This window comes from Callionymus lyra, chromosome 16 (genome assembly GCF_982586985.1).
Source record: "Callionymus lyra chromosome 16, fCalLyr1.hap1.1, whole genome shotgun sequence".
In the NCBI taxonomy this organism is placed as follows: domain Eukaryota; kingdom Metazoa; phylum Chordata; class Actinopteri; order Syngnathiformes; family Callionymidae; genus Callionymus; species Callionymus lyra.
Window position 1 is genome coordinate 19405264 of NC_141833.1, and position 24507 is coordinate 19429770.

At 38.0% G+C, this 24507-nt stretch overlaps 3 protein-coding genes across 3 annotated transcripts; 2 read left to right on the forward strand and 1 right to left on the reverse strand.

The window, feature by feature from the left end:
- Positions 1-314: 314 nt before the first annotated feature.
- rheb (Ras homolog, mTORC1 binding) lies at positions 315-10533 on the forward strand. Its single transcript, XM_087811352.1, has 8 exons — positions 315-566; positions 2353-2424; positions 6483-6550; positions 6616-6698; positions 6765-6821; positions 6893-6940; positions 7037-7118; positions 8176-10533. Exons 1-8 carry the CDS (start codon positions 515-517, stop codon positions 8266-8268), a joined length of 555 nt encoding a protein of 184 aa, XP_087667478.1. The 5' UTR covers positions 315-514; the 3' UTR covers positions 8269-10533.
- A 2142-nt stretch (positions 10534-12675) lies between these two features.
- On the reverse strand, positions 12676-16065 carry ly97.3 (lymphocyte antigen 97, tandem duplicate 3). The gene is made up of 4 exons (XM_087811249.1): positions 15898-16065; positions 15736-15789; positions 12945-13067; positions 12676-12884 (listed from the first exon to the last, which is right to left on the reverse strand). The coding sequence occupies exons 2-4, from the start codon at positions 15779-15781 to the stop codon at positions 12778-12780; spliced, it is 276 nt and encodes a 91-aa protein (XP_087667375.1). The 5' UTR covers positions 15782-15789; positions 15898-16065; the 3' UTR covers positions 12676-12777.
- A 4274-nt stretch (positions 16066-20339) lies between these two features.
- Positions 20340-24189, forward strand: LOC148064094 (gamma-crystallin N-A-like). The gene is made up of 4 exons (XM_087811179.1): positions 20340-20419; positions 21480-21728; positions 22905-23050; positions 24000-24189. The coding sequence occupies exons 1-4, from the start codon at positions 20399-20401 to the stop codon at positions 24133-24135; spliced, it is 552 nt and encodes a 183-aa protein (XP_087667305.1). The 5' UTR covers positions 20340-20398; the 3' UTR covers positions 24136-24189.
- The last annotated feature ends 318 nt before the right edge of the window (positions 24190-24507 follow it).

The window sequence follows — 24507 nt, forward strand, 5'->3', positions numbered from 1 at the left end:
CATACTCTTTTTTTTTCATGTTGATGATGATAATCCATCGATATGTCTTTAAATGTGTTTTAATCAATCAAAAAAACAATGTAAAATGCAATGATTCGATCTTTTAATGTTGACCTGTGACGATTCCTCCGTGAACTCCTCTGTCATCGCGCGGTATCATCCAATCACCACCGCGAGTTTATCAGATTGACAGCTACGTCAACCAATTAGCGTCCTCTCTCCGCCACGGTCGCCCGCCTCCTCTAAGGAGGCTCATCCAATCAGAGCAACGGGTTGTATTACTAATTCATGACATCGCAAAGGGGAGTGACGCAGTTATTGTAGCCGCTCAGGTCCTCCACGCTTTTTTTCTCTCTTCCACCCCATTTTTAAAGCATCACCCTCCCCGGGCGTGCATGTGACATCGGCGCCTGGAAAGGTTTGGGCCCCGTCGACGGAAGCCTGTAGGCGCCATCGTGGATGTCACTCCGGCTGGAGGTTTTGCGAGGACTAGATGCGATAACCAGGACCAGACATGCCGCAGCCCAAGTCACGCAAGATCGCCATCCTCGGGTACAGATCCGTGGGTGAGTCGCGAGGACATCTTTGGTGTGTGTGTGTCGTGTGAGTGTGTGTGTGTGTGAAGGTGAGACGCGCCAGCAGGTGAGTCGTGGCCTCCGCACGAGGCCTCATGAAGAGATGCGCGCGTGTGTGTGTTAGTGTGTTACTGTGTTACTACACTGATGGATGCGGATCCATCGACCCCCCCACCCCCTCCATCATCATCACCCCCCTCCAGCCCCGGGTCCCATCCCCGCCTCTGCTGCCTGAAGGCCCGGATGATGATTTTGGCGCATCATCATCGACCAGAACCAGAGTCTGCGGGAGAATGTGGCAAAATGGCATCACATGGCGCAGGAAGAGAGAAGATCAGCCATTTTTTGTGGCCACGTATCCTCTCGTCCTCAGCCAGAAGACGATTTAAAAAAAAAAAAAATGTGGACAATGATTCATGATTGATGTTGAGTCTGTGGTTTTCAAGATCGACACATAAACAAAGTGTTTTTATTTATGATCATTAGAAACGTTTTTTTTTTTCAGTATCTCGGTGTCTTGTTCTCGAGTGAGTACGAACGTTGGCCCGGTTGAGTTTTAGGGTCATTTTGCCCTAAAATATTTCATTAAAAAATAGTTAGTTCCTACACCTTTGACCTCTGATCTCATTCCAAATCAGTTTATTATGACTGCGCTTTAAAAACTGGTATACAATAATATTTACTAAATCATTTAAAGTAAACTATACATGATAAAAAATGTAGTCAGAAAAGACCAAATAGCAGAAAATTGTTAAACCTTACGCTGTGTTTTCTGTGCAATGACAATAAAAGAAAGTCTTAAGTCTAAATTACTCAAAATGTATTGTTGTTATAAATTGTAATTGTGTATGTTTTTGCTTTTGTTTTGACCCAGTTTAGTTAATGTATTCAATACCTTTAATTCAAAATAGAAATTAAAATGTGAATTATTTTGTTTATGTACATATTTTTAAGTAAGTAATTTGTATTTATAGAGCGCTTTTCAAGACCAGGGTCACAAGGCGCTTAAACAATCAAAACAATACTCAATAAAATATATACTTTAAAGGTAAAGATAATACTGAGAACAACACAGGAGTTCCATGTGTATCAGGGTCGATGTCATTTTTGATTGACTCAGGAAATTCTTTACCCCATTAGTCAAGATCTACTCCTTTTGAAAATCAATTCTTAAGTTTATTCACGGTTGATCCATCAAAAAAAATGTCCCTAATTTCATAATAAAGTTAAAAAATACATATTTTTAGAAGCTACATTCTGATCTTCAAACTTTACAAAAAATACTGTGTTACTGGGTGGTAAAACTGAACCTGCTATCAATGTTAGCATCCAAGTTAGCATAGCTTTTTTTTTTTTTAGCAGGTTAGCATTTATTTTAGATTTCATTTAATTGTTTTTGATTCCGATTCTTAATCCTGGTGAAAATGTTCTAATTTCTGGTCAACCTCCTCATTACTAAGTCGATAGTATTTGGTAGTATAGTATAAACTTTCATTGAAGTTGAAAAGATATATCAGTCTTATGTTAGTAGGTGGTAAGTTAGAACGTTTATGGGAACTTGCCTGCTTGAGACCTTGGTTCCTGCACGGGTTTGAGTGATGACACTTGAATAAAATTTCATTTTATTGGTAAAAAAAAAAGCACAAAAGCGTTACGGGTCGGTTTGTATTACGGCGGGAAAGACTTGAATTTGTACGATTCATGAATAACAAATAAATAAATGTAATTCAATCCAAAAGTACATTTTAACATTTGACTGTTTTCGTGTGTGTTGCAGGAAAGTCTTCTTTGACGATTCAGTTTGTTGAAGGCCAGTTCGTCGACTCCTATGACCCGACAATAGAAAACAGTAAGTTTAAAGCAACACTAACGTAAGACTTCCATGATAATCTGAAGTATTTTTACGATATTCATCTTTTGTCAACGTTCTGTCCTTGTCAAACTGGAGAGCAGACACGTGTAGCTTCTCGACGTATGGCATCCTAGTGTGACACCACGGACTGGAACAATAAACACGTTTGTCCTAAAAGAACCTTGATCAAGATGTCAACTCTTGAAATCGTTGACCCTTTTTTAAATGCTTTTTTAAGATCTGCATTAGAGATTGTCTTCGGTAAAACATCGGCTGGACCAGCGCTAACAGTGGAGCTAAAGGCTACAGTAAAATATCAAATATGACTAGAATAGTTCACGTAAACATTTAAAGTACTTTGATTACTGGAGATCAAACCTGATCAACCACGAAGCCTCGTCCACGCAAAGACTGATTTAGTCGTATCTTGAACCTCAGTGTGTGATCGGCCTTTCGATTTTACAGCGCCGCCTACAGGCCTGACACGTGTACTACATCTCCTTCGGTTCATTTTGAGTATGTCCGGTACAGCTTTAGAACGGCCAAGACAAGATTCGTGGTTCAAACAAAGTGCAAAACGAACTACACGAACGGTAGAATCCATAGATTGCGACGGAAGAATATCAGCCGAGAGCGTCGAGCGGTGAAAGAGTTCGTGGGCGGCCATTAATCGAAGGTGGGCGAAGGCTCCAGACTGGTCGCGGCGCTGGTGACAAAAGAGCTGACAATAGCTGGGTTTTAATTACCGCTTGAAAACGGGCGGAATGTAAACGGCGACAAAAAGGCCGTTCAGGGGAAAAACATGTGAATCGAGAAAACCTCTCACATATGGACGTCAAAGAGCACCTGGTCACATGACCAGTGCACTCTGGGAAAAGATGGCTGACGGAAAATAGGAAGTTACTAAGCATCCGACCTGAGATAAATACCCAGCAAACAACAAGGTTAGCGAGTTCGTCTTCCTGAGTCTCGCAGGACGATTTCCAGGAAGTTACGATGTTTTCGCCCCAACAGCAACTTTTAATGGAAACGATTACGCTTTACTACGTTGTTAGTTACGATGCTCATTATAGCGGTTCTGTCCATGGAGAGGGTTCATTATAGTATCTGGTCACGAGCTTCATTACCTTCTGAATGGATCCCTCGGTAGTAAGTGCTGTCCTTCAGGTTCATGTTCAGTTCAGAACATCAGGTTCCATATTGAAAGTGAGGAAGGAATTGTTGAAGTGATAGTTTAACCACAATTTGAACTTCACTCAGATTCTACTCACCCTCATGTCGATTTAGGGATGGGATTATTTTCAGAGAAATCTGTTCTTTTTGAGAGTTATAGACAAGAATGTTTGTTCATTTTAATGTAGCGACGGGAGCTCACTTGTCTTCGTCTTCATCTTCGTCCAAAAAAGACATTTAAAAACATCCAAATACTGCTCGTCTGTAACGTCCCTCTTGTATTGAAGCATCAACGTTAGAAATTGTTTGTTACGCAATTTTTAAAGACTGTATTTAAAGCCCGTTTTTAGTTTAAACTTAGAGACTTGTTTAATTTTTTTTCTGAACAATTCTTCATGTCAAGGCATCTGTACAAGAGGGACGTTACAGACGAGCAGTATTTGGATGTTTTTAAGTGTCTTTCTGGACGAAGGTGAAGATGAAGACAAGTGAGCTCCAGTCGCTACATTAAAATGAACAAACGTTTTTCTCTATAACTCTAAAAAAGAACAGATTACTCTGAAATTAATCCCAACCCTTAGTCGACATGAGGGTGAGTAGAAAACAAATGACTATTTACTTTGTTGTCAGTAACTATTGTAATTAAATAATCTTGACCATGGACAGGGTTCAGTATCTAGTCACGACTCTGAGCTTCATTACTCCTTGAATTGATCCCTCAGAACCAAAACCACAAGTGCTGTCCTTCTGATGCTGCAGGTAGTTTTTTCTAGTCGTATAAAGGAAACTCAGTGGTTCGATACTGAAGGTGGGGGAGGCTCAGGAATTGTTAATAGATCTGACCGAAAGTAAGAAAACCTGACTCCTGGTTTTTCACCAGAAACAAATACTTATTTGGGGGGGGGGCTTGGAAAAGAGCAAGGATCAGGAAAATGAAAAATAACAGCATAATGTTTGGAGACAATGAACCCTAAAGTTATCTTACTTAGTTAGATTTTCAAAATACTGTACAGTATGTCCTAGGAATGGATTTTTGTGATTAAGAATTTGACTTGTGAGGAAGATTAATTTAAAAAACAAGTTGTCTCAGAGCAAAGCTAGTTAGCCTACATTAGCGTGTCCTCAAAGCACTAAAAGCTAATAAGGACCTCTTAGAGCTAGTGCTAACCAAGCTAATGTTACTAATAAATACATTCTGTGCTAGTTAGCAAAACCATAAAGTTAGCTTTGAAGCACTTGTTAGCATAGCCACATCACGTCACGTATCTTCTTATCTAAACAAGAGCTTTGTCTCAAATCAAATACTTGCATACTTAATCTTAGTATTTTTAGTGCATAAGTGCGTCTCAATTCATAGTATGTGAAATGTAGTGCTCCATACACACTAAATTGTCAATAAAACGCCCACAAAACTGAGTATGGATCGATGTACACTTTAAGTTACTTCATATATATGCATATATTTTGATATACTTACAGGTGTATTTTCAGAAGCAGTAGGAGGACAACACGTCTTCGGTGCTGATAAATATCTCGCAAATATTTCGTTTCTCATATTTCTTGATCCAAACCAAACGTGCTGCCAGCAGGTGTCGATAGTGTTCCTACAGCTGGTTGAAATCATCGTTAAATAGTAGTAGAAGAAGAAGCTGTCGCGTCATTTCCTGTTAGTTCGTAGCAGCAGAGTTTGATTTTAGACATATACTGTGTCTCAAATCACATACTTCTCTTAGTATACTAGAAGTTAGTATGCATCAGGATAGTGTACGTACTAACTAGTAACTAATCCTCCACAGATAGTATGTCTCAAATCAAACTCTGCTGCTACACACTAACAGGAAATGACGCGACTGCTTCTTCTTCTACTACTATTTAACGATGATTTCAACCAGCTGTAGGAACAATATCGCCACCTGCTGGCAGCACATTTTGCAAGTTTGGAAAAAGAAATAAAGAAAAAATATGAGAATCGAAATAATCGCGAGATATTTAAGCTGGTATCAGCAGCGAAGACGTGTCATCCTTCTACTGCTGCGGAAAATGCACCTGTAAGTATATGTATATACTGTATATATATATATATGACGTAACTTCTGTTTAAATCGTTATTAAGATGGAGCCGTTTAGGGTAGTTAGTGTCCATCGATACATACTCAGTTTTGTGGGCGTTTTAGTGACAATTTAGTGTACATGGCGCATTACATTTCGCGTACTAAGAATTGAGACGCACTTACGCTACTAAAAATACCAACTTTGAGTACGCAAGTATGTGGTTTGAGACACAGCAATACTATCTGTGGCGAATTAGTTACTAGTTAGTATGTACACTATCCTGATGCATACTAACTTCTAGTATACTAAGAGAAGTATGTGATTTGAGACGCAGCTCATGTCCTTTTACTAGTATCCGTCCTCGAGTAGAAGTCCTTCTTGTGGTCAGATCCCATGAGTGTGCACCCCTCTACCTCCCTCTACCTTCTAATCTAGCGATGGGGGGCATAATGGGTTCGGTATCGACTAAAACCTCGACCGTCTTGGAATCTCTCCTCGTAAATCTCCGTCTTTTTCCAAACACATTCCCAGACACTCCGGAGATTTGAATCTCTCACCTCTGGGCTGCATCGCTCCAGACCCGAGTCTGAATATCTATAAATACTTTCCCCCGATGGTTAACACAAAGTGTAGCGTCAGCGTCCTCCGACAGAAGCTGGCGGCGGAGCCATCCCTCAGCCCTGAACCTCCTCCAGGGCTTGGTATCGACATCCCTTGCACCGGGTGAACTCGGAGCCCGGAGTCGATCGATAACGGGTCGTGTCTGGTTCCGTCTCTTCAGATGTGTTTTCGTGTTGCAGCTGATTTTTGTTGTTTTTTTTCTCCCGCAGCGTTCACCAAAATGATCACGATAAACGGGCAGGAGTACCACCTTCAGCTGGTGGACACGGCCGGACAGGTACCACCATCTTTTTTGTCTTTGAGGTCCGAGAAGGACTTGAACCATCTTTCCTTCTTCTCCAGGACGAGTACTCCATCTTCCCGCAGACCTACTCCATAGATATCAACGGCTACATCCTGGTCTACTCCGTCACGTCCAATAAAAGGTAAGAGCTCCATCCTTCAGAAGGTCCTCTTGATGTCTTCACTCTTTTCTTCCTCACGTCTCCCAGCTTCGAGGTGGTGAAGGTGATCCACGAGAAGCTGTTGGACATGGTGGGGAAAGTTCAGTGAGTGACGTCCCGATGTAGTATTACGGTCTTGTACGGTGTCTTACGTTGTTTTCTGGTTGTGACTCCAGAGTTCCCATCATGCTGGTCGGGAACAAGAACGACCTCCACCTGGAGCGGTACGTTGACTTACTTCAGTTTCTCGCCCACGTGGCTCTGGTGCGACGCCTCCGGTGTCTCGGATATTTATTCCGTCTCCGCTCACTGTTTCCTAGAGTGATCAGCTGTGAGGAGGGGAAGGCTCTCGCTGACTCATGGAACGCCGCCTTCATGGAGTCCTCGGCTAAAGAGAACCAGGTGAGATTCTGCTCAATGGTGCAGTCGTAGCACCGCGGTTATTTAATCATTATTGATACTGTAGATATATACTTAGATAGATACTGTAGATATATACTTTATATACATTCTATTGATGGATAGATAAATACTTTATATAGATACTATAGATGGATAGATATATACTTCATATAAATACTATATGTATGTTATATAAATACTATAGATATATATATATATATTCTATACAAATACTATAGATAGATATTTGTTATATAAATACAATAGATGGATAGATATATACTTCATACTTCATATAAATACTATATGTATGTTATATAAATACTATAGATATATATATATATATTCTATACAAATACTATAGATAGATATTTGTTATATAAATACAATAGATGGATAGATATATACTTCATACTTCATATAAATACTATATGTATGTTATATAAATACTATAGATATATATATATGTTATACAAATACTATGGATAGATATATGTTATATAAATACTATAGATAGATATATGTTGTATAAATACAATAGATGGATAGATATATACTTTATATAAATACAATAGATGGATAGATATATACTTCATATAAATATTACGTATGTTATATAAATACTATAGATATATAGATATATGTAATATACATACTATGATAGATATATGTTATATAAATCTTATAGATAGATATATATACAGTATATATGTTATATACCTACTATGATAGATATATGTTATATAAATACTATAGATAGATATATGTTATATAAATACTTTAGATGGATAGATATATACTTCATATAAATACTATACGTATGTTATATAAATACTATAGATATATATATATATATATGTAATATACATACTATGATAGATATATGTTATATAAATACTATAGATATATGTTATATACATAGATACATAGATAGCTGTATACATAGACACATAGATACGTAGATACAGCAGTTCCTCCGTCACGTTGTACTAAAAGCAGGTCAGACTTGTGCCTCGGGCGACTGACCGCCGCGTCATGTGACCACGTTTGCTCGTAGACCGCCGTGGAGGTCTTCCGCAGGATGATCCTGGAGGCGGAGAAGGTGGACGGCGGTCTTCAGCCGGGCCGGACGCCCTGCTCCATGATGTAGAGTCGACCCAATCAACACACAGGACACTGCACTGGGATATCCCGATACTTGAAGGCTCGCTGCCAGTTCTCCTCCACCTCAGCTGACCCGCCTCGCTCCCCCCCAGGGTCCTCAACGTCCTCTAGACCTCTTATCTATCAGTATCTTCTCCATCCTCGATCCGCCTTTTTCTTTTTGTAAATGTTTTTTAAAAAGGGTGGTGCCATATATTTCTCTCACGTCGCCACTTCTTCATCCTGAGTCGTCGGGGAACGGTGCCGTTCTTCTGTGGTCGTGTTCGGCCCACATGGGAGGAGGGTCCGTGGGGTCTTTTAAGGTCTTAGGAAAAAGTGTAAAAGGGAGTCGGTTTCAGGCTCAAATTTTAGTCTTAAAAAAAGTCAAAACATATTATGGGTTCGAAACCCAGTCGAGAAAATCCTTCGTTCCAGATAATCTCCCGATAAATGTCAATTGTGGGTTCGAAACCAAGTTGAGAAAATCGTTTCGCTCCAGATAATCGGTTGATAAATGTAAATTATGAGTTCGAAACCCAGTCGACAAAATCCTTCGTTCCAGATAATCGGCCGATAAATGTAAATTGTGGGTTCGAAACCCAGTCGAGAAAATCATTCGCTCCAGATATTCGGCCGATAAATGTCAATTATGGGTTCGAAACCCAGTAGAGAAAATCATTTCGCTCCAGATAATCGGTTGATAAATGTAAATTATGGGTTCGAAACCCAGTCGAGAAAATCCTTCGTTCCAGATAATCGGCTGATAAATGTAAATTGTGGGTTCGAAACCCAGTCGAGAAAATCATTCGCTCCGGATATTCGGCCGATAAATGTCAATTATGGGTTCGAAACCCAGTCGAGAAAATCATTTCGCTCCAGATAATCGGTTGATAAATGTAAATTATGGGTTCGAAACCCAGTCGAGAAAATCCTTCGTTCCAGATAATCGGTTGATAAATGTAAATTATGGGTTCGAAACCCAGTCGAGAAAATCTTTCGCTCCAGATAATCGGTTGATAAATGTAAATTATGGGTTCGAAACCCAGTCGAGAAAATCCTTCGTTCCAGATAATCGGTTGATAAATATAAATTGTGGGTTCGAAACCCAGTCGAGAAAATCCTTCACTCCAGATAATCGGTTGATAAATATAAATTATGGGTTCGAAACCCAGGCGAGAAAATCCTTCGCTCCAGATAATCGGTTGATAAATATAAATTGTGGGTTCGAAACCCAGTCGAGAAAATCCTTCGCTCCAGATAATCGGTTGATAAATATAAATTGTGGGTTCGAAACCCAGTCAAGAAAATCCTTCACTCCAGATAATCGGTTGATAAATATAAATTATGGGTTCGAAACCCAGGCGAGAAAATCCTTCGCTCCAGATAATCGGTTGATAAATATAAATTATGGGTTCGAAACCCAGTCGAGAAAATCCTTCGCTCCAGATAATCGGTTGATAAATATAAATTGTGGGTTCGAAACCCAGTCAAGAAAATCCTTCACTCCAGATAATCGGTTGATAAATATAAATTATGGGTTCGAAACCCAGGCGAGAAAATCCTTCGCTCCAGATAATCGGTTGATAAATATAAATTATGGGTTCGAAACCCAGTCGAGAAAATCTTTCGCTCCAGATAATCGGTTGATATATGTAAATTATGGGTTCGAAACCCAGTCGAGAAAATCTTTCGCTCCAGATAATCGGTTGATAAATGTAAATTATGGGTTCGAAACCCAGTCGAGAAAATCCTTCGTTCCAGATAATCGGTTGATAAATGTAAATTATGGGTTCGAAACCCAGTCGAGAAAATCTTTCGCTCCAGATAATCGGCCGATAAATGTAAATCGTGCGTTTGAAACCCAGTCGAGAAAATCCTTCGCTCCAGATAATTGGACTGTACTTTTTTAAAAAGTGTATAAAAACTGCTTCTTAATGGTGAAACTACTCAAAATAATATTGAATAAACATGTGTAGCTTAAAAGGAAGCTCTGTCATCTAGAGACTCAGTGTAGAGCCTGTGATTTCCTCGAGATGAGTACGATCAAATTTAAAACTACTTCCATCCTGAGTATTGTATATCAAACTATGTCACACGCTTACGTCAAATCAATTCAGAGTAAAAATAAAACATCTTTTTTTTTCAACCTCAAACAAGATAAAAGTAGCTCAAACCCTTAATTTAGCTTAAATACTTAAGTGTCATCCAGGACTCGGAGTAGAGCCGTTGATTTTTACATTAAATATCGATCCCATGACACCGGTAGCAACACTTGTGTACTTAAAATACAACTTTAGAATTAACTTGTTTTTGTGGCACCTTCACAAAAATACTACTAAATCAAGCAAAAATAAAATGGCTGCTGTGGTATCATCCAGGGACTCGGAGTAGAGCCTGTTATTGTGTACATTGAATTTGAAGCTCACACAGTTCAAAATTAGTTTTTGCTGAAAATAGCATTTTCACTTTCCCGCCTTTTAAAGTTTTTTTTTCTAGGCCTTTATCCAAATCCGATGGGGGACACCCTGGAAAGGTCCTTAAGAGGACAACCACTCAAAGGAAGAATCTCCTGAGCTTCAAAACAACTTCCTCTTACACTTTTGAGTCAATTCCACAACTTTAAGGTTCCTTTACCTGCTTTTTTAATCAACATAATTAAAAAAAACACTTGTTTGACAATATTTGTTCGAACCGTTTTAGTTCCTGACATCAGCAGATGTTTTTCTCTTGTCGGTTCTGGAAGCAGATTCTGGACAAACAAGTGTTTTTTCATTCATTTCTTCAAAAGAAAAATGGATGCTTTTATTTTTGTGTATTTAATGGCTGTGATAAGATGTGTGTCAGGCATAAATAACGTTAGTAGGATCGGGGGCCGCCACACGGGGGCGCCAGACTGACGCTGAAGAGCCACCGAAGCATGTGTTTATAAAACGTTCCCTCATCGGCTCCCGTCCGTGTAGAAACCTTGATGCACCAGCTGTGTGTCCTTCTGAGTCTTTTCTACTTTCATCTCCAACTTTGGTTTTACTGTCGGTGCGACTCGGTGAACGCAGACAATAAAATAAAAAAAAATAAAAAAAAGTTTCCCATTTTCTAAAAAGTTGCAAAATGTTGTACAAATGTTTTTGATTGTAATCATTAAAGCAAAAAAAGTGGTTCTGTAACACAGTCGTGGTTTGGTTGTCAATAAAAGGCTGGGATCGAATCCATGAACCGACGAGAGACTTCGCGATTAATTAATCGCAATTAATCGCACCATAGCGATTATATTGTGTGTGTCTATAGAAACGTTATTTGAATAATTGTGCGACATTTTTTTGGGTTAGTGTTATTCTTTTTGCTTTTGTCATATTTTCAGTCCCAAAAAATATTTGCTTCATTAAAAAAAAAAATTAAATTAAAAAAGTAGCTTCAATAAAATAAAAAAAATTCAATCCAATAAAAAGAGTTTCTTCAAAATAAAACAAATGACTTCGATTAAAACAATGCAATAAAAGAATATAATTAAATTGAAAATTCAAAATAGTTTTAACTTAAATAATGTTGTTTTTTTTTAAGTTGCTTCAATAAAAAATATTTTTAATGCATAACAGGTTTTTTCAGCAAAAAAAACATTTTCGATCCAATAGAAAAAGTGTATTAAAAAATCTTTCAATCAAAGAAAAAGTTTATCATTCAGAAATAATTTACTTCAAACTAAAAATAATTGATTAAAAAAGTTGCTTCAATAAAAAAAAACAAATGACCTTGATTGTAATGTAATTCAATTGAAAATATTCTATAAAAAAGAAGTTAGTGAGTTGCGTTAAACCAAAATAGTTTTTACTTAAATATTTACTCTTTTTTTTAAGTTGTTTCAATAAAAAATATTTTCAATCCAATAAAAGTTGCAATTAATTGTTATTTTTACAACAAAAAATGTTGTTTCAATCAAAACAAATTACCTTCTTATTAAAACAATGTAATTAAAGAAATGTAATTCTTTTTTAAAAAAGAACCAAAGTTGTTTCTACTTAAATATTTCTTTTTTTTAAAGTTGCTTCAATAATAAACATTTTCAATCCAGAAAAAGTTGTAAGTAGCTTAAATCAAAAAAGAAAAAAAATGTATAAAAGAAGAATCAACCACAATTATTTTTACATTTATTTATGTTTTTTATTTAATTTAAAAAAAATAAAAAAAGACCTACTTCAATTTAAAAAAAAATAATAATAATTGAAAATGAAATTCAATGAAAAAAGAAAACCTATTATTTTAAATAAAATAAAACAAACTTTATTCTTTTAATTAAAGGTTGTTTTTTTTTTATTTACACTAAAAAGTTGATTTATTTTTATTTTTAATGTAATAATAAAGACACAAATCTATGTGTGTTTATGTCCTTAAATGAAAAAAGAGTCCAAACGAAGCAGAATCACATCATGAACGACGTTCTTTTACTTTGACACAAACGCGTCCAAACCCTCCTGGAAAAAGGGCGTCTTTCTGGAGGGTTCAAAGGTCGTTCAGAGGGCGTTCAGAGGGTGTTGCACATGTCTTCGGCGCAGCACTTCATGTCGATGTAGTTGTTCATCTTCAGCAGGTTGCAGTCGCTCATGGCCATGCACTTCTGGTACTGAGCGTCTGAGGAGGACAAGAGAGTCACGACCGAGGGTCCGAGTCCAGAAGAAAGGCTGGACTCACGTGGAGGTCTGAGGAACCTGGCCGAGGCACAGGCGTCCTTCTCCGGGCGACACGTCTCCACGCTCAGCTCGCACGCCTCGCCCGCCTTCTTGGGGATACACTTGTGGCAGGTGAGGGCGTCCCCTGGAGACACACCACCTTTACTTGACTTTGAATTAAATGATATTTTACAGCTTTTAAACTCAACCACAGCAGCAAAACAACTATAAAAATACACAATAAATCATTTAATTCGGAAGAAAACGTGCAATTATTGAGTGTGAAAGAAAAAAATACACTGAAAAAAAATATTAAATAATTTTGACGTGTAATTTTGATGTTATTTCTCTAAATTATTATATTTAGTTCAACAAAATCGTGATAGAAAACATGTTTATACAGTAGAATGTGTAAATGAAATAGTCAATATAAATCAACTATTTTGCTTATTTTTATATAAATATATAGTTTTAACCTTATTTTGATGAAATCATGACAAAAAACCTTTTCAAACATATACACATGATATTGTAAATAATCAATAAAAAGCAAATAATTAAAGTAAAAATGTTGACACACTTATTGTATATATGTAGTAAAAGTGCTATTATTTGAAGTAAAATAAAATAAAAGAACTAAATATGAATTAAATACATATTTAAAAATATATTAAATACATTAAATTACACCTTTTTATGTGTAACTTTTTTTGTAGATGGTTTTATTTTAATATGAAGATTGTTTTTATGTTTTTTTAACCAAATTTTGACAGAAACTATGTTCATACTGGTGTAAAATAAATAATAAATGTAAATCAACTAATACTTTTGTTTTTTATATAAATATAGTTTTTATCTTCTTTTGATGAAATCATGACCAAAAACATATTTAAACTTAAACACATGATATTGTAAATAATCCTTATAAATCAACTAATTCAAGTAAGAATGTTGATACACTCGTGTACAATTGTGTGTTAATAACAACAAGTGTTAAGTGTTAATAAAGTCTAATCTAATCTAATCTATTATTTGAAGTAAAAGGAAATAAACAATCAAATTGCTTTTATTAAATATCAATTAAATATGTAAAAAAAAAAGAAATATATATATATATAAATTACACGTTTTGATGTGTAACTTAAATGTTTTTTATTTTAATATGAATATTGTTTTTATGTTCTTTTAACCACATTTTTACAGAAAATACATTTATACATTTATATATATATATATTTTAATTCTTAAAATAAAAAGCTGATGCACCATCATGAAATATAACTGTGTGTTTTTATTTTAATTTTAAATATAATAAAGATTTTGAAAAATACACTGTCTTTCTCGGCAAAGCTATCACTGACCAGACCAACCAGCAGATGGCGCCAAACTGCTGACTCTACATAAACCGCTCAATGCAAAATTGAATTGGTTTATCTTTCCCTCATAAAGATGGGATAAAAGGCGAGGGACACCCTGGACAGATCTCCAGGTCTTTAACAAACACACTCACGCCTTTAGACGAACCACATTCTTCTGGACGGTGGGAGGAAACCAGAGAGGATAGAGTCGCCACACAGAAAATAAAATCTTAGGATGGATTCAAACCCACAACCCTCGGGGTCATAAACGAGCTAAAACTTAATCCTCATGAACTTTTTCGTCAAGTGTGTTTGTGTAAGTACAATCTTATGACTCAATGTAATTATGTAATTACCGTCGAACAAAACACTTCAATCACATGATTAGCAATCAGAGCTAGCAACCCGCTGACTTTCCGCTGAGGTACGCTAACTCCTCGAGACGCCGTCGTTCAGACGTGTCTGGGATTGTTTACCCTAAAAACAATGTTTTTGTCGGGCTTTGACGTCACAGCAGGAACTCGCCGCGGTTGCGAAATTAGCTCAAAGTTTTCAAAGCGATTTGTTTCAGTGGTTTTGTTAGCGTGCTAATTGTTGTCACTGATGCTAGCTTGTTTTTTTCTTGTTAAATAAAACTAACTTTTTGCCGGTATGAAAAGATGATGGAAATAAAAGAAGAAATACAGATCAAAATGTATTGTTAAAATAAAATAAAATCGCATTCATAGCAAACCAGCTAGCTTGCTAGCTAAGATTCCATGTAGCTCGAGCTAATTGTTTTAGCATTTGACTTTTATTAAACAAGCAAAGAATGTTGTGATTTTACAAAAACATGTATTCAAGTTATTTTTGCTAATTATAGTTAATAAATAACTTATTTTAGCAAAATATTTAACAAAAACATAAATAAATGTATTATAAAATATGTATAAAAAAACGTATATTTATACATAGTAAACAATAGATAGGAAGTCATCAAGTAATACTCGCAGGTAAGTCATCTTACAGATAAAAGTACTGTTTTTTTAAATAGATAAAGTTTAGACAAATGTGTTTTTAATGTTTTAAAATTTCAGGCAATTTCGCCAAAGTTTTTATGACGAAAATAATGGCTTGATGTTTTTTTTTATTATAGCAGCTCAAGTATATCTATTAATATTGTCTTTATAAGATATTATGAGCACAAGGATTTGGTTTTTGTCTGAATTAATTTTTGTTACTATTATTGTCGTATTAAACAAAATATAAATATCAATATGAACAATATAGCATATATAAAAAATATATAGTATAGAAAAATGCCTGGGTTTTGTTTTGATAAACAAAAAATAAAACTACATTGAAGAGAAGTTTTCATAAAGTCAAAACTAAGTCAAAACTTTATTTCCTCTATGTCAAGCCTCCATGTTTGTCCTCCAGGTATTGGTGTTGATTCAGTGTAGATCATTGACTCACCCACTGCGAGCAGCAGGGCAACAGTTACCAGAACCAGCAGCTTCATGGTGATTCCTGACAAACAATTAAAACATTTTGTTGGGGATTAAAAATAAAATAAAATACAAACAAATGTTGTTTTTAAGTGTTTACAACTGCAGCCACTTTCTACTAAAGACATACCTTGTTGATCCGTTCGTCGTCGGCGCCGCAGGCGAGTGTGTCGGGTTCGGTGGACTCACCTGGTTTTATATCAGTTCGATCCTTTGCTAGTGGCCCTTTAAGTGGCGCATGCTAAGCTAAGTCAATACACTCGGCACCTGCGTTCTCTGTGTTCAGGGTTCACCGGCGTCTCGTTTGATTTACGGCCTTATGTAACCGGCGCCGCCCGCCTTGGGTCCACCGATCTGGACCTCCGGCAAATATCTATTAATCCTTTTGATGCTGATCCGGTTCACCGGCCACAAAGATACGGGGTGTTTGTCTTGGGCGAACGTTGTGTGACCCTACGAACGGCCGTAAGACGGTCAACACGACACAAAGATCGACTTGTTTTGAGCGACTGAACGATACTTTACGATTTAATCCTAATGAGGCGTGTCGTCGAAACTCGATTGATCGTAAAGACCCGGCTTCAAATACGTTGATGAATTAGTTTAACCGGACATAGCGACGTGTCGAGCTACCGACTCAGTTTTACACAAAATATATTTAACTATTGTTGGGTTTTAGGGAATAATCCTTGTAACTTTCGTGATTGCGACAATAAACTGAAGTAATATTTTTCTTTGAGTATCTTACGTTCTTTTGCTTTTTATCGTCAAGAATCTGGCGATACAATCAAGATACACGGGCAAGGCTATGATATGTTGCGGTACTTCCTTTAGAACAAGAATATATGTGTAGTATTGTCGAGTACTTGACTCTGGTGTTGCAGAATTTACAGACCACATGACTCTTGACGAATTCGTAACTGATTTCATTTGTTTTCAAACCAAAATATGTCCAAACATCAGCTTTAAAAGCTGCTGGAGTCACTGTATCCTCTCGTCCTCAGTTGTAACTGCTTTCATTTGTTTTTAAACCAAAATATTTCCAAACATCAGCTTTAGAAGCTGCTGGAGTCACTGTATCCTCTCGTCCTCAGTTGTAACTGCTTTCATTTGTTTTCAAACCAAAATATGTCCAAACATCAGCTTTAAAAGCTGCTGGAGTCACTGTATCCTCTCGTCCTCAGTTATAACTGCTTTCATTTGTTTTCAAACCAAAATATGTCCAAACATCCGCTTTAAAAGCTGCTGGAGTCACTGTATCCTCTCGTCCTCAGTTGTAACTGCTTTTGTTTGTTTTCAAACCAAAATATTTCCAAACATCAACTTTAAAAGCTGCTTGAGTCACTGTATCCTCTCGTCCTCAGTCATGGCTGGGATCCCACTGGTATTTCAGTGATCCTTTAGCAGTGGCGGACGTTAAGACTGCTGCCATCTAGCTGTCGGAAGTGGAATTGCAAAAGAAAAAGGCGTAAAACAAACTCCATAAATATTTGCATGTCAATTGTAAATGAAAAAAATACACACAACTTATTAAAAAAAGAACCACAAAAAGCTATTATTTAAAAACTACTTAAGAGCTAAAATGATAATAATTGACTATGTCTATATATATATATATATATATATATATATATATATATATATATATATATATATATATATATATATATATATATATATATATATATATATATATATATATATTTGTCAAGATCTTCCGATACAATATCACGATACAGGAGCAACAATATATAGTGATACTGTAGTAACAAGTATATATTTGTAGTATTGTCGAGTACTTGACTCTGGTGTTGCAGTATTTACAGACCACATGACTCTTGACGAAGTCGTAACTGCTTTCATTTGTTTTCAAACCAAAATATGTCCAAACATCAGCTTTAAAAGCTGCTGGAGTCACTGTATCCTCTCGTCCTCAGTCCTTACTGCTTTCTTTTGTTTTCAAACCAAAATATGTTCAAACATCAGCTTTAAAAGCTGCTGGAGTCACTGTATCCTCTCATTCTCAGTTGTAACTGCTTTCTTTTGTTTTCAAACCAAAATATGTCCAAACATCAGCTTTAAAAGCTGCTGGAGTCACTGTATCCTCTCATCCTCAGTCACGTCTGGTGTTCCGCAGGATTTTATTGTTCTTTTAGCCAAAAAATATCATTCGTATGGGTTCTTCAGTTCCAAGGAGCTGCTCTAAAGAACCAGTTTGTATCTTGAGGCAGAGAATATTTGAGTTGGGATATAAACGACATGGATGTGATTCAGGGAACACAGTGTTTTTGCTGTCAAGTTCTGAGCCTGAGAAAAGACTCGCAACAGTAAGTGTCATGGTTTTCAGTGTGGGAGTCAAACTCAAGACCTACTTACTGTGAAATGGCTCTGCGAGACCTTGAAACATCATAGAAGTTTCAAGACTCAAGAAGTGTTTTTCCAACATGTTGATTATAGAAAACATGTTTCAAAGAGGGGCGGGTGCACGGTGGCGCAGTGGTTAGCACAGTCACCTCACAGCAGAAGGTTGCTGGTTCAATGCCCTTCCTTTCTGTGTGGAGGTCAAATGAATGTTTCCAAGAGATCCTTAACTTCATATTCAGGGGGAAATGTTTTTTATTTCGTTTCTGCTTTCTTGTGCAGTCTCTGGGTCAAGGTGACCCGGGGGCCCCGAAAACGTGACACGAAACGTAACACGAAAACATGTTATCCTGAACTTCTTTACTTTATTGTCCATCAAAACCTCAAAGGTGTGTCATTAAAACTGAAGATGATCTCAAACAGGTTAATCTATACACAAATTAGCTTCACTGAAACTAGCAACATTTCAAGCTAACTACCATCTTAGTTTTCCACAGAATACATGTAATGTTTTGTTCTTTGGGGGACGAATCGTTGTAACCTCAGGTAACATTCGTAATGCCAACAATCCCAATTCATATTTTTTTGCAGCATCGCATGTACTCGGGCTGTGTATTGTAAAAAGTCTGCAGATATGATACGTATCACGATACAGGGGTAACGATACAATATATTTCGATGTATTGTGATATATTGTGATACTGTAGGAACAATGGCAACTTACAGACCACATGACTCTTGACGAAGTCGTAACTGCGTTCATTTGTTTTCAAACCAAAATATGTCCAAACATCCGCTTTAAAAGCTGCTGGAGACGACTGTATCCTCTCGTCCTCAGTCGTAACTTCTTTCATTTGTTTTTGAAACCAAAATATGTCAAAACATCAGCTTTAAAAGCTGCTGTAGTCACTGTATCCTCTCGTCCTCAGTCGTAACTGCTTTCATTTGTTTTCAAACCAAAATGTGTCAAAACATCAGCTTTAAAAGCTGCTGGAGTCACTGTATCCTCTCGTCCTCAGTCGTAACTGCTTTCATTTGTTTTCAAACCAAAATATGTCCAAACATCAGCTTTAAAAGCTGCTGGACTCACTGTATCCTCTCGTCCTCAGTCATAACTGCTTTCATTTGTTTTCAAAGCAAAATGTGTCAAAACGTCAGCTTTAAACGCTGCTGGAGTCACTGTATCCTCTCGTCCTCAGTCGTAACTGCTTTCATTTGTTTTCAAACCAAAATATGTCCAAACATCAGCTTTAAAAGCTGCTGGACTCACTGTATCCTCTCGTCCTCAGTCATCGCCGGGATCCCACTGGTATTTCAGTGATCCTTTTGCAGTGGAGGACGTAAAGACTGCTGCCATCTAGCTGTAGGAAGTGGAATTGCAACACAAAAATGCGTAAAACAAACTCCATAAATATGTGCATGTTAATTGTAAATGAAAATGACTCTTGACGAAGTCACTTTCATTTGTTTTGAAACCAAAATATGTCCAAACATCAGCTTTTAAAAGTGCTGGAGTCACTGTATCCTCTCGTCCTCAGTCATCGCTGGGATTTCAATGATCCTTTAGCTGTGGAGGACTTAATGACTGCTGACACCTAGTGGCCGGACGTTCAATTGTCACAGAAAGACAAACAAACGATGTGAATATTTGCATTTTAACTGCTAAAAAAATGGAAATATTTTATTTTACACACACTTTATTAAACTGTAAATTATAAATGATGGTAACACATCAAACAAATGTGTATGTGGTATCCCTTGTGTTGTCTCCGGGTCAAGGTCAACGACCTCCCTGGCTTCCAGAAATACACATGCAGTGGGGGAGGTCGTTCAATTTGAAGGGTAAAGAAAAGATTCAAAAGCAGGAAAACAACTTTTGTTTTTCTGACTTGTATTCTTGAAATGCTACTCATTTGGTTCCCAGTCTATCGGGTTCCATTATAACTGACGTTTGACTCGACTCGCTGCCAGGAAGCTTCATTTCTGCCTGACCCTGTAACCAACATACCAGTCAAAGCCCAGCGAGGGGGGCAAAAAAGAAAGCCCCCCTTTTGTTCCAGCCTTTCCGAGCCAAACTCCCGCCTCAGCACTGGCACATCTAAGAGAAAGTGTCAATGTGGCAGAATGTCTAAAACCCTCCTTTTGTTGCGCGGCCGTGGCCTCTGCCCCGTGACGCCGACCCGCACCACGCCGGCCATATAAATCCCAGCGGCCAATTTTTTCTACGCTTTCTGCCATAAGAGAAGTTGGGATCAACAAAAAAGGGAAAAATGTCGCAGTACTCAGGAAAGGTAAGTTCCTGGTTCGGGCTCTTTTCGGAAATTGAACATCAGTTATTGCGCATTTTTAGTAACTCAGAGACTGATGCTGAAATGTATTTATAATTTTAAGTATTATTTTAGCTTAAGGTGGAAGATTCTCAGCTTGATGGAAGGTAAAAGTTATGCAGTCCACTAAAATTTGAGCCCGGAATTTGAACCTGAAATTTCAGTTGTATTCCTAGAGAGAAAAGACTCCGTAAGAGTCTGCCAGGTATAATACTGTATATTACAGTAAGGTAAAAGAAAATTCTACAAAAAAAGCAGATTAATATTGTATTTACTTTAATACAAGCCAGGGAGGTCTTCCCCTTAAAATTTGAATTAATCTTTAACAGAAATTTGCTTTAAAATATATATATATATAATTTCCAAAAATTTGAGTCTAAGAAGACATTTGTTTTCAACTTTTATATCTGGACCTTTAAACTATTTGTTTCTATGTTTAATGGGATGTTTAATTGTATTAAACAATAAAAATAATTATTATTATTAAGTAATAAATTAAAGAAATTGTATTTCTCTTGTTCTTTCTTTTTATTTCTCTCTGTTCTTATTTTTATTTTTATGAATAATCGTCTGTATTGCTGTGTCTAATTGGAAAAACAATAACCGAATCTAACCTATTAAACCAATCATGTTTCACTGTTTAGTACTTTAAAAATCGATTGATGTCATTTGGAAAAAGTATAAAAATGAATTATTATTAGAATCTTAATCTAAAACAAAAAGAACAGAACAAACATGTGATTCGAGTCTCAACTCAATGTTCAAATTCAAAGGTTGCTTTTTAGACCATATTGATATAAAGAGCGAACTTTGGCGAGGTTTGGAGAAACTACCGTTTCAGTTCATCAGTCGTATTGAATCACAAAATTCTGGAGTTCGTATACTTTTTTAGCTCAAAAAACCCAGAAAAAATACAGTATAGTGTCTAATATTACTGATGTACTTCCTGAGCCCTGTCCAGTTTTTACTTTGAGTATTGTATTTTTCTCTAACGCCTCTTCTCACTTCTAATCTCTCCGGCCAGATCGTGTTGTACGAAGGCAAGTGTTTCACCGGCAGGAAGCTGGAGATCAGTGGCCACTGCGAGAACTTCCAGGACCGCGGCCTGACCAACAGGGTGAACTCGGTCCGCGTGGAGAGCGGCGCCTTCGTCTGCTTCGACCACCCGGACTTCAAGGGTCAGCAGTATGTCCTGGAGCGCGGGGAGTACCCCGAGTTCCAGCGCTGGAACGCCCACAACGATCACATGGGCTCCTGCAAGCCGGTCAAGATGGTGCGTTTGAATTCTTGTTGATCGTGAATATTTCAAGGTAGTAGCATTATTACGATAGAATGATTCTGTTCTTTGTAAAGGAATCTAATCTTAGGACCAGTAACACTAGAGCCTAATCCCCATAAGACCCCGCTCACAGGTGGTGACACCAAAAGAAGGCAAATCCACAGAACTCTTTAGGGCTGTGCGTGAGTAGGCCTTGTTAAGAATAGTAAGTAGGTAAGTAAGTAATTTGTATTTATTTAGAACTTTTCTAGACAGGGGTTACAAAGCGCTTAATCAACAAACAAAATAATACTCAAAAAATATATACTGAAAAGATCAAGATAAAACCGAGAAAAACTCAGGAAGATCGTACCAAAGCTTAGGAGCTTAGGAGGAGGATTTCTCTTCTCTGGTCCTGAACCGTGTGCGAGGAACCATAAGTAGATTCTGATCCACAGACCTCAGAGCCCGAGCTGGGGCGTGAGGCTGGATCAGATCACTGATGGAAGGTCTGACCATGAATAGATCTGAAAGTAAGAACCAGAATTTTAAAGTTGATCCTGAAAGAAACTGGCAAGAGTTTTAAGGATCGGAGAAATGTGAGTTCTTCTACTTGAGCGGGTCAGAATTCTCACTGCAGAGTTTTGTATCAACTGCAGGCGAGACAGATCCTTCTTGTTTAGACATGAAAACAAACTGTTGCTATAGTCCAGTCTGGACCTATAGCCTTCAGCATACCTGGCTTCAAAGTGGGGCCCCAGTGGTCAACGCCAGTAGCCAGAAGTTGTGTCGTGACCTAAGAATTTTCTTACAACGGTAGATCCCACCAGGGCAAAAAAGAACATCTCGGTATTCCCTAGAAAGAGCCCAAGTGGTGTCAGGACCAAAGGAATTCTTGGGCCTTTGTACCTCGTTGTGACTAGTTTAATCAGGAAAATATTCCTTTTTTCTTGCCTGTGTTTTATAATTCAATTTGCTGAAGTAATAATGAATCAAAAAGATTATAGAATTCCACTAAGCGTTTCACCTTGTTGACACTGCCACCTCATTGAAAAACCCACACATTTCCACTTCAGACGTTAGATAACCGACGGCGAGCTTTTTAGTCTGGCTCGAGGGTTCGGTGCCAGGTGGAGACTTCGGTTATCAAGTCAGAGTTAGAGCTGATTTTTTTTCTTTCTCCTCCCACAGCATGGAGAGCACTTCAGAATGGAGCTGTTCGAGGAGGACAACTTCAGCGGTCAGTCCGTGGAGGTTCAGGAGGACTGTCCTTTCCTGCAGGCCAAGGGTCTGACCCGGAGCTGCGTCAAGTCCCTGAAGGTCTACGGGGACGGAGCGTACGTAGAAATGTTCAACTCCTTTAAATTAAAACTGAAGTTTGGAAGGACGTAGGTGTTTTGTCAGGGCACAACTAGACCACTCTAGACTGTCTTAAATTGTAGTGGGACCAAGTTATGGTTGGTAACCTAAGAGACATCTAAACTCCTAAAGTAGGTATTTTTGGATTGTTGGAGGAACAAACTGGATCACTTTTGTTGCTAATGATTGGACAAGTACTGTTAACCAACCCTTGGACCTACGAGCTAAGACGGGTGTGGTGCGTTCAAATCTTACTCCTTAGACCGGTGAGACCTCAATGCCTGCTAAGAAAACCTCAAAAAACGTCCAGAGGTGTGTAGGGAGTGTTTTGGAAGTCAATTCCAAATCCAGTGTGCAACAACAAAAGCACCAAGATACTGCATACCTCTGCAAAAGAGCTCATACAACTGTAAAAATACAGATTTATTTTACTTACTTAAGAGCCAAAGTGGTCATGGCAGCCAGCCTAAAGGTTTCTCTCGAGATTCCTTCAAATGACAGGGATGCTGGAAGTCTGGAAGTCGTAGGAATGGGTTCAGCTTTAAGCTACTCTTGGAGTGAACCTGGATTCTCGCAATGCTTGCATGGGTTTCCAACGGCACTCCGGTCTGATTTTAAATTGCCTGATGGCAAGAGTGTGTCATTGACAGTCAGTTTGTCTAGAGCACATTTACAAAACTCAAGGCCAAATCGGGCCCGGCAAGTCATTTTTAGGGTGGCCCTAAGACGGTTGGGTCAAAATCAAAGTAGATTAATGTTTGGCTTCCTGTTGCTATACTATGTATACATTTTGTTCTGCCTGTTATTAAGTCTCCTAAACTGTTTCAGTCCCTCATTGACTACAGCCTGGCGACCACACCTATCACCCTGGGTAGCTGGGATAGGCGCCTAAGATCCTTAATGTCATCCTTGTGTTTCCCCCCGCAGTTGGGTTCTGTACGAGGAGCCTAACTACCGTGGCCGCATGTACATCGTGGAGAGAGGCAACTACACCACCCCCATCGAGTGGCAGGCCGAGAACCCCAACATCCAGTCGGTGCGCCGCGTCGCCAACTACTTCTAAAAAAATAACGGAGCCACTGGCAACACGACTGGAGGATCGAGAGCATCTGACGAGGACAAACCGGCCGCCACGCCAGCGAGTCATCTGCTTATTCTGTGGGGCTGTGAATTAATAAAAGCTGAGGAAAATGTTTTGGCATCCCCCGTTGTTTTATTTTTGTACAAAGCCTGAAATAAAGTAGTCATCCTTCAATCCAACTTGGTTTATTGACTTGTGATGCTTGAGCTGTGTGAAACTTCTCTCGAAGCGGAGGACGGCCAGAGGCTAGGATTCAGGTAATTGCTTTCTATTATTCACCATAACCACGAAACCTTTAAGTGCCGCGATCTTTCTCATACAAATGAGCCCATTACCACGACGCTCCGAGGTTCT